Genomic DNA, 10,606 nt, shown 5'->3' with positions numbered 1-10,606 from the left:
TTATTTTGTGACAAATAATATTTATCGAAATAAAACAACTCCATAAATACATAAATACATAACAAACTGACTTTTTTCATCATGTTAGAAAAAACAACAACTATGTTTTTAATTTTTCCAAAGACGTCCCTGTGACGTCATTCAAGATGACCATTTGCGGCGATTTGATTGGTTGGTTGGTTCTTCTCAGTTGTATGTGTTGGTCAACATTAGCACATGTTTACCTCTAGCAGATCCTCAGCTATCAGTAACTACGAGTTTCGGATGGACTCACTCTATGAAATAAAGTTAGTTTGTGTGTTTTCCTGTTCTAAAGCAAATTATAAGATTACAGTGAATTACGGCTATTATTTACAGGAAAGTGGATGATGTGGGTGATGGAAATTTATTCCAACAGTGAAGTTTCCTATGCTTTGATGAAAGAAGAAGAGGACTGTGTGAACAAGCTGCGTTGATAACGTAAGAGAACTTCATTTGTTGAATGTAAGCTCTTGTTTGTTGTGTGCTTTGTGACGCAGGCTAATGTTGACTGGATAGCTAGCAAGCAAATGTGCTGTGCTGCATGAAGTTGGTCTGTTTCCATAATGACATAAGATGAATCTTCTTCTTATAATGTTTTTGAATTCCAACCGTTGTATTATTATTTTTTGTTTAAGATGTTTTGAATGTACAGAGGCTTGTCCTGCACTGAGAGTGTGACTATGGGTGTGTTTGTTTACTATTTGTATGATGTATGTTCATTGGTAATTTATGGTATAGATTGTGATAAGTGCACGTGGTTAGTTAAGTGTATTTCAACCAGGGATAACTCTCTTTTTCTGTAGCAATAGTGTGTGGTTTTAAGATTATTTTGACCCCCAAAAAAGACAATAAAAAAACTCAGTAGCTCCTGCAGCTGATCTGACATGAAGTCAAAGTATCAGACAACACAGACTGACATAATGTAAATCTTACAACTAAGGGTACCCCCAAAGACCCTTTTCAAGGGTACTGCTGTTTTTTATTTGAAATATTATTGGAAATCTGAAGAGAAACCATGAAATTAAAACAAATTTGTGTGATTTTTTATGATTTCAAGACAATTAAAAAAAATGTGTGCCCTGGATCGCTTTATTTCCAGTAATAAACATGCACACATACTTTACTCTCCATGAATTTATCATAATCTTCATTGCTTTGCAACGCGCTGAGGGTCTTTTTGCAAACTAATGTTGTCTATGTTTGAGCCCTAAAGTTATGCTGTCAGTGTCATTTACAGTCTGTCTTTATTTTTCATGATGGATAATAAATCAAGCCGCCTGTCTGCACACAACTTAACATAAATCACTTATATTACTGGAAAGTTGAAAAGACAAGAATCCAGGATTTTTACATTCTAAGGTTCTTACAATTCAAAATCGTATAGCTCACAAAACGTAATTTAATGTGTGCAACGTTTTAAAAAGTCCATTTTACTTGTACGATAAAAAAATCCTACAAAGAGACAGACAAATATGTGATTAGAAATAAAATGGACACTGTTCAGAATGTAGTTCAGAGATGCATGCATCTAAAATGCTATACACAAGTCTAAACATATTTGAACCTGTCTCATGCTTTTACCTGAGGGGCTTCACTGCTGCAGTTTGGGGGCACTGATGATTTGAAGGCTGTAATCAGTCACAACTGCATCTATGTTTATGTCTCTACAGCGTCTTGCAGTTTGGAGGACATTACCAGATGACAAGATGAAGTCGAGACATCAACTAAGTGCTATAATGCAGGACTTTTGAAATGATCACTCTCACAATGTGGGTCCCTTACATATTTCTGCAGGTTTACAACCATACTTTTTCTTAAAAGATTCAGGTGCAAAGGGAAGCTTTGGGTCAGCGTTGGGTTACTTTAATAGAAACAGGTATTTTTACTTGACAATTCTTTGAATGTCAAAATAACAATTATACTCTAAATATTACATACAGTGATATTGTGTCCTTGTTTTGCTTGATCCAGCCTGTAACTGGTATATTGTTTGTTACCAGCCCTTGGTTATATATTGTGGCATTGATTGTTTTACAGTTTAGTTCAAAGATAAAGAGGGAGTGACACATCTCGTTCTCTCTCTGTATCATTAAGAGTAGCCCTTGTCTTGCTTAAATTAGCAAATAGGAGGCTGACTTTTGCATGCATTCAAGATCATCTGGAATACTTATGAGATGTAATGACACCAACTATATGTACTATACTGGAATTGACCATATTTTAATAAGGCTGACAAATACTTTAGTGTTTAACATATCAAACCCAAATATGTCAGTTTTCTCCACTGTTAAAATACTGTACTTTTTTACACTAATAGTTTTCAACTGTTACATAAATGTTCATCATGTTTGGCTAAAACTTCCTTATTATCTGAACAATTCAGCTCTGCCTAAAATCAATGCTGATTGTGTCTGTTAGTCCATCAGTGTGTTGTTGCATTAATGTCATGGACTAGAGTCAGTGGTTATTGCTTGTTGCTCTTTCGGACAGCAGGGCATTTCTCTCTCAGAATATGACAGAAAATGATCTGATCAGTCTCACGTCTGTGTCAAGTACAGATCTCTAGCTTTAGCATTGGCCTAGCTGAGCATTAAGTCCGGGAGCATGTGATGAGGGCTTGCATAGGAGTTGCGCTGTATTTTGCCTTTGTAAAACATGGTTAGTTTGTGAACTATAGAGATGTTGTGATGCTTTTTGTTAACTGTCTTCATTTTTAACTTATTGCCCCCTTGTTTCAAATATTCCCACATAGACCAGACTAGACTCTGGTATTCAGTGTTTCCCCTAGGTTTACAGCATTGTGAGGGTGGGGACAAGCCGACACAAACACTTGAAGGAATCTGTGTTCATGTGTTACTTTTAATGACTACTGTCCTTTTCTATCGGAAAGGTGTCCTTAAATGACTTCTTTCCCTGATTTCCGACTCTATCCCCTCTCTACAATAAAGGCCCAAAAATGAATATGGTAGGGGAAACACTGGTATAGATCTCCTAATCAAAATTATGTAAGGGCTTTCCAAAATATTGAACTTCACTCTCAATGTGGCAAACAAACTTCCGTAATATACAATCCAGATTATTCTCCACTTTAATTCATTTTGAGCTCTTGCATTTTTCAAGCCTGTGCTACATCTATAATCTTAGCTTTACATATCCCTACTCCTTAAAACACATCAGCATCTCTTTATATGAAAAAGAACTTTATTCATATTTAGGGAATGTTACAATATGATACATTACAGTAAACAACATGGGACAAACAACATGTAGTGTAGGTACAAACTGTGCAAATGAACAGAACTGTGTAGTGCGTGTTCTGCAACTAAATCTAAATGAACCCTGTGCAGGGTTTTGTTTGTCAGCATCCTTTTAACTCGACCAGCAGATTTGTTACTAGTGAGCAATGAAGCTAAGCCACACATGCAGCAAAGGTGTGGCTTAATGAAGTTACAATGGTAGTATGATTGAAATTATTTTAAATGTTGCGCTATTTTATGTTAAAGGTTTGCATTGCAGTTATAAATTCATGATTGAAGGCAGTGTTGTGCTGGTGTAGATTTAACGGCTCAACATTGTTTATTCGTTTTTTTTTTTATTCAGTTTTGACCTTCTACATTGCAGTAACAGATTGGTGAGGGGAGTGGGAAAAGGTTTTGAGGTCAATTGTCCTCCTGTTGCAGGTAGCAGTCGTCCATTACACCGCAGGGTCAAAAAAAAGGAAACTACCAGGACAACGGGCCCATGGGTTGTAGGATGAATACATTTATATATAACCGAGGTGAACAAAAATTCTGTTTCCAAAAACATTCCTAGACAGTCACAGAAATTTGGTCTGAATACACGCCAATCAATAAGACTTAACTAGATTGTCCTTGTTTTGCCATGCAGTGAAAAGTGTCTTTGGAAGGGTTTGTTTTTTGCTTCTGGATGCAGCATGCGCTCTGTATGAGAAACTATAAAGACACCACCAACCGCTCCATGAATGGGTGGGGTTTATTTGGCAGTGATGACCACTGGCACGTCAGTGGTGATGTCAGGTACTGCCCCATCTTCATCCGAGTCACTCTCAGTGCTCTCACTCTCATCCGAGTCGCTGTCAGCAGCTCCAGGTGTGGCAGTGGCCTCCTCGCTGCTCTGGCTCTCCTCATCCTCTGACTCCTCGCTGGCACTGGCCGTGCTGACGCTCTCGTCCTCCTCTTCTGGGGTGCTGGAGCTCTCGCTGGTGGTGGCGTCGCTGGCACTAGCCTCCTCTGGGAGGGCTGCCTGGCGGTCGTTGACATTCTGGTCCTGAGAGGTACCAGAGGATGCATCCAGGCCCTGGCTCTCTACCTCAGGGGTGCTTGTGTCCTCCTCCAAGAGATCAGCGTGGACGTGAATAGCCTAAAGGGGGTGTCAAAGACATGAGGATTAGGTTGGTCGGCTTGGATCTTTTGTGGGCTGTACAGTACCAACACTCTCAGGAGCTCATACCTTGTACACCTGCAGGGACTTCTCCACGTCATTGCCCTCTGTCATATCGTAGGCCGTCTTCTTTCCGGTGTCGACAAACTCGTAGGACTTGTAGGGACCAGGAACCTTTTGGTAGGATTTGTCCTCCACATACATAATGGACTTGTAGTCACTGGGGTATCTTCCGAAGCTGTCGCCACGGGATGCTTCCTCGTCTGTGACGATGGTAGGCGCGATCGGTGCCTCAGTGGTTTCAGGAACGGGCTCCTCTGTGACGATCACAGGGGTAAAGGTGGAAGGAACAGCGGTGGAAGACTCTCCAGACTCTGAGCTGTCAGACTCATCCTCGTCTTCTTCGGTTTCCTGGAAATACAGAGGAGGGAGTTGAGTCGTTAGAGAGTGAAAATATATGGATCTGGTTTGAGACAGTCATGGACTTCATCTCCTACATGTATTTTTACTCACACTTTCCTCTGTTTCGTCATCGTCATCGTCTTCACTGTCCTTGCTGTTCACAGAGGCTGTATCTGTTGAAGCCGTGGCCGAGCTGTCAGATTTCACCTCGACTAGAGCCTCTGCCTGCTGCTAAATCATTAAAACAAAAATTAACCTGTAAAAACTGTAGTTTCTCAACAAAATTCAATAGACAAAGGTGTAGCGCAAGAAATCATGACTGATTTTGTAGAACTCTCTTGATTTAACATTTCTCACCTCGTCTTCATCTGAACCGTCTGTGCTCTCATCTGAGCTGGCAGCCGCTGGCGCAACGACATTCTGAAACATCAGAGAGATACAACATTTAAAAAAAAAAAAAGGTACTCCATTTTAGAGGAAGTGAAACAGGTTCAGAGGGCTTCCACTTTTAAGTTAGTGATGGGCCCACCAAGGAAAATGTTCATGGATGGGTTGATGTGTCTAAATTGGGTTTGATTGGAGCCCTTGAAGAACATAAGCTATGTTTTTGGGCCTTCAAGACACAAAATTTGCTGGGCCAGAGTAGGCTACCAAGTTGGGCCAGCCAAGCCAAGGTGCACCCTATATGGGCACCACTTGGTTAAGTTGGATTTGTGTCAACACAAATCTATCAATGATGGAAATACTGGTTCTTTTGGTAGCCAATGGAGCAGAAATATCCTCAGCCTTTAGTAAATTGATTGTAGGACAAAGTGGCTAACTGATAAAGTGAGAAGAGAGGAAGAGAAAATATACAGATGAAGCATGAATTGGGAGATGAACTGTCAGGATTAGTTGTTTTGATAGAAATCAGATTTAAAATAAATGGTGAAGGAGTATTTTACCTGTACTGGACGGGCCTGTGGAACCAGTACTGCTTGTTTCCTACTGGGTTGAGCGGCTGGTCGTCTCACCTGTAGTGGAGAAAGTCAGTCAGTGTTGATGTCTCGCTAAATATCGCTCCTCTATCTTTTTACCAGATACTCACCACTTCCTCTGAGCTCTCTGAACTGCTTTCTTTTCTTGCCTGAAAAGACAAAAATAGATATTTTAAAACTGGAGCCAAAGGAAATACCTGATCACATCTGATTGTTTTATCTGTATAAATATACACAACTGACTTTAATAGATAATGTCATATTGGATCAAAATACTTTTCCAACTCAAATTGATCTAGATGTTTTGACTTGAGAAAAACTCACCGGTCGGCAGAGAACTGTGGCAAAGAGCAGAACGAAAATAACAGCCACTTTCATTGTGTCACAGTTTGGTGTCTAAAGAAGGGAGAAAACCAGAAATATGCAGGTTGAAGTCACAGTAAATCATCATCACACAACACAGTCAAACAATACAACATAATTGTTATATGTAGACATTTAACAACACCAAAACATTTGCTCAGAGGCCATAACTTGACAGGAGACACAATGGCATGTCAAACTGAAAAATGAGCTGAAAGCCTCGTCAGTAAATCCCCTCGCCCAGATTCCTTCCTAAAAATGGAGGCTGCATGGTCATGTGTCACAGGAAGCCATTAAGTCCTTAATTACAGAGCTAAATGAGAGGTTTGTGTCCCTGAAAACTTTGCTCAGATACAGTAAAACATTCTGTCTGTCATCAGACTAGAAATCACATCATTTGGGTTTGTTTAACTTGAGACAGGATGTATCTGGCTGATTTTAAGGCATACGATGTGAGAAAAATAACAAGGATGATTTAAAAAATTAAAAATTAAATTAGTCTGTGTTTGTCAGATACGATTAGGGAGAAAACTAGTTCTGTTTGGAGTTTTCTGAACCTAGTCTTTGCCTGTCAATCTTTCTACAAAATACTTTGACACACATGTATCTTATAATCAAAATGGCCATCACTACACTTATGTCTTTAGAAAGTTCAGTTTTAATAAAACTCAGTAACCTCTGGAAACAACCAAGTTATTTAACAAACACTACTCAAACAAGAGGATGTTGTGAGACTGCTTGCAGAAGAGGAATTGTACGTTGTCTCGTAGTTAGTATTTACAGCTACAGGATTGTTTCTGTTCATGGAAACATGGTGACATGCCATCTGGTACAACAGTTTGGTTCACTAATGTGTTCTTTGGACAATGATGGAAGTCTACACTGCACTACAAAGCCTCACTGGTAACTATGAACAAGGTTAAGCAGATAAAAATGGCTTTAAACTGTTTTCATTTCTTTACTGTCATCAGCATGGACATAAATCCAGTCTTTTGAGGATTTACAAGTCACCCTGAAAGATACTTTGTTATATCATGTTACATTTATTGAAAATAAAATAATATGTTACTTTATCTGCACTTTAAAAATAGTGGTTAAGTTTTTGTAATTGCAAGTAACTAGTCATCAAGGTACTGCAACATTTCAAACTGTTTTCCCTTGAATAGAAAAGTCATTGGGAGGTTTTCTTTAAATAATATTTCCAGGTTTTTTTTCCCAAATGGATCTAATTAAAATCACTTCCGATAGTCTTTGGCTTGTAGTACAGTGCAGAGGAAAAGGAATATCAGGCTTTAGCTGAACACAGTTTTTTAGGTGACATTGTTGGTTTGGTTTTTATATGTGGTCTACTGACACTCACTGCTACGGTCATTTTTACTGAAGATGATTGTAGAATAGTGTTATATATACACGTATATGTAAATTTCAGCACTGTACAACTTTTTTTTTCTGTTTCGTGTAAACATTGACTTGTAAATATTTCCACTTCCTAACAGTAACAAACTCTGCTTTTCATGTTTGCTCTGGGAGTGACAGTCTGAGTGTCTGCTTCCATCTTTAATGATGACTCTTCCTATACTGTGTAATTCACCAGGTTATAACTGGAAAGCCACAATACAGCAGAATCATGATGGACGCCCATATGGCTGCATGTATTTCTATTTTTGTGAGGACTAGAATGAGTTTTTGACCTTGAGCAGACACATGTCTGAAACCTGGACATTTTTGTCTCATCCACAATTTCAATGGAGGGGCTGTTTTAGGGTTGAAATGGAGTTTAATTTAACTTCAGGATGATTCTTTAGTTTACTGTGAAGAAGTGCTTTGTCTCTGAGGATAGGGCAGTTCCACCGCTGTTTGTGGTCTCTCTTTGTGAGGACTATTTCTGGTCTTCGCTTTGTCCCCGGGCTGTTTGATGGGCAAGTTTTTCTTTTAGGGTTAAAGTTAGAAATGTGTTAATGCTATAGGTAGAGTCAAGGTAAGGACAGATGATTAAGGTTCATTTGCCATTTTAGGAAATACTTATTTCCAAGATTAATATTGTCTTTTACTCTTTTTCTCAAAGCTAAAGCTAGCAGGAATTAGCTTAGGTGAGTGTAAAGCCTGCGGTTACAATGGAAAGTATTTGCCTGGCTCTGTCCAAAAACAAAATTACAACAAGCCATATCTCTTTCCCTTGAATGTCTTTATTTTACTACAAAAGTGTAAAATTGTGTTTTTTACAAATATATTTCATACATTTATCAAACTAGCATTGCCAAATACAGCCTTTGACAAGTCCAAGTGCAGTAAGTAGAATAGCTGCAGTTAAATAATCGTAAGTCAGATGCAGGTGTCTAACAATACAAAGTGTCTCCCCCTGGTGGTTGAAAAACACCCCAGTCTCAGATTTTTATCTAAGGAACTGTCACAACTTTAAAAATAATTTTAGGTATCTACATTGGCTTAACTTTAAGACTGGAAGTTGCTTTGGTTCAAGAGAAATCCAGCTACATTTGTGGTCGATTTGAACACTGTTGTCTAATCTCTTGGTTTGAGCTAAGGGAATTCAAAATGCCAAAAAGAAACTGCAAAATTATGTCAGCCCGGATTCAGCACTTATTTTATGGTGTAGTCCCTGCACGGCTTTTTTGGAGACTAAACTCCTACACTTACAACCTCTTAAAGTCCTACTCAGATGTTATGTTAAATACTGTTGACTGAGCTGGTAGTTAATCAGACTGTTTGTGTTGTAACTGTTTACTGAATTGTGGTTAGTCTGGGCTTGTCCTGGTAATCTGTCATATTATCCAGAGGTTAGGTAGTTTCCTGCAGCCTACAGCTTCCTCTTTCGGCTTTGTTGTCACTGCAGCACTAATCAGCCAATCAAACATGGCTTCCCCCTCTTCACTTCTGCATCTCAGGCTCACTTCCACAGCCATAAAGTCTCAAAAAAGAACTCATAATTAAATGCAATAAACTGCACAGCTTCATGGCAGAAAACCAAACCATCTTGTGGGTGTGATGCAAGTTTTTCACTTCACTGACTTAGAATGTGTTCAAGTCTGTAAATTATCAATTTAAGTTTGATTGACTGAGAATAAAGTGTGCATTGCAGTAAGGCTGTAGTAAACAAAATCATTTAAAGTTGCTTTGGGGGGGACAAAAAAACATTCAAATCAAGGTGAATCACATTAGATAAAAGTTAAAACAATCAGTTTTTGTCTGTTGACTTGTTTCTATTAACTCCCAATGGTGCCATAGTGAACATAATCCATCATTTGTTTATGCCTTTACCATACTATAAGAACTGTAAATTATGGTGTAGACTGGGTGTCCACAAACATTTTGCCATGTATAAGATTTCATAAAATAAAAACACAGAACTTTTTAATCTGTTACTTCCTGATTTTTTTTTTTTTTTAAATGTAAATGAGCCATTTTACAGAAGAACTCAAACCTGTCATGATTTGTTCTGTTTAGATGCATTTATCTTTTAGGTCTCATTCTTCCCTGGTGTTTCCCTCCATGTTCTAGTGTTTCATGTATTGATTTTGTAGTTGTCCTCAGTGTTTCTTGTGTTCATTCCTGCCTCTGTGTGTTTCCCTCCAGTGTGATTGCCCTCATTCTCTTCACCTGTGTTTGATTACCTCTGTGTCAATTTAGTATTTGTGTTTCTTCCCTTCTGTGTCAGTTGTTTGTTAGTATTGTAATTGTATAATGTCAGAGTTTCTAGTGTTCCCTTGTTTTCCCTATTTGGATTTTGGTCTTCTCAGTTTTTGTTTTGCATCTAGCCTTTTCATTAAATTAAATAGTTTTTGTTGAGAATCTGCACTTGGGTCCAGTACGTTATCAATCCTTGACAAAACCAGGCAAAGTTAACATGATGTTTGTTAATTCATTCTGACCTTGTTGCAGTCGTAGGAAGTTTCAGAAGTTCAGCAGGCTGTGTAGCAAAAACAGGTTGATGTGCCGATGTGGATCCTCTTTAGTTTATCTCCTGGGTTTCCTGGATGTTGTTTGCTGTGATGCTGCTGCCTGAATCGAGCCTCCTGGTCTGCTTATAAACCCTGTAGCCACAGGCTGCAGCCAATCAGCTTGGGGCGTGTGATGTCATGAGGTTAACCACTCCGTGGTCCACCTCTCTTTTCCCTCCCACTCTTCCTGTGGTTGGTGGTGTGGGGGCAACACACACACACACACACACACACAACGCAAAGACAAATACATGGATAAAAACTTGCAGACATTTACAGCCCAGACAGAAGCATGTTAGTGTACTTTTTTGCCCCTCTCACTTTACCATCTCACACACACATGCACATACACACTTGTTGAGTATGAAGCTAATTTAGGACATGCAGTGACATGCTCTGGGAAAAAACATCAGTGTATAGCGGCGGGTGGTATGACAGTGAATCAGCTTCCTCGCAGACAGAAGAAACTCATCTGACTGAGGTCTG

General features: G+C 39.0%; 1 protein-coding gene across 1 annotated transcript; it reads right to left on the bottom strand.

Annotated features, from left to right (window-relative positions):
- Positions 1-3,511: 3,511 nt before the first annotated feature.
- Positions 3,512-10,210, bottom strand: spp1 (secreted phosphoprotein 1). The gene is made up of 9 exons (XM_061061449.1): positions 10,052-10,210; positions 6,126-6,197; positions 5,912-5,950; positions 5,769-5,837; positions 5,182-5,244; positions 4,936-5,055; positions 4,492-4,833; positions 3,999-4,401; positions 3,512-3,963 (listed from the first exon to the last, which is right to left on the bottom strand). Exons 2-8 carry the CDS (start codon positions 6,177-6,179, stop codon positions 4,015-4,017), a joined length of 1,074 nt encoding a protein of 357 aa, XP_060917432.1. The 5' UTR covers positions 6,180-6,197; positions 10,052-10,210; the 3' UTR covers positions 3,512-3,963; positions 3,999-4,014.
- Positions 10,211-10,606: the final 396 nt, after the last annotated feature.

This window comes from Labrus mixtus, chromosome 17 (assembly GCF_963584025.1).
Source record: "Labrus mixtus chromosome 17, fLabMix1.1, whole genome shotgun sequence".
Classification (NCBI taxonomy): Eukaryota; Metazoa; Chordata; class Actinopteri; order Labriformes; family Labridae; genus Labrus; species Labrus mixtus.
Note: the sequence above shows the minus strand (reverse complement) of the source record. Positions and strands in the feature narration are given on the sequence as shown.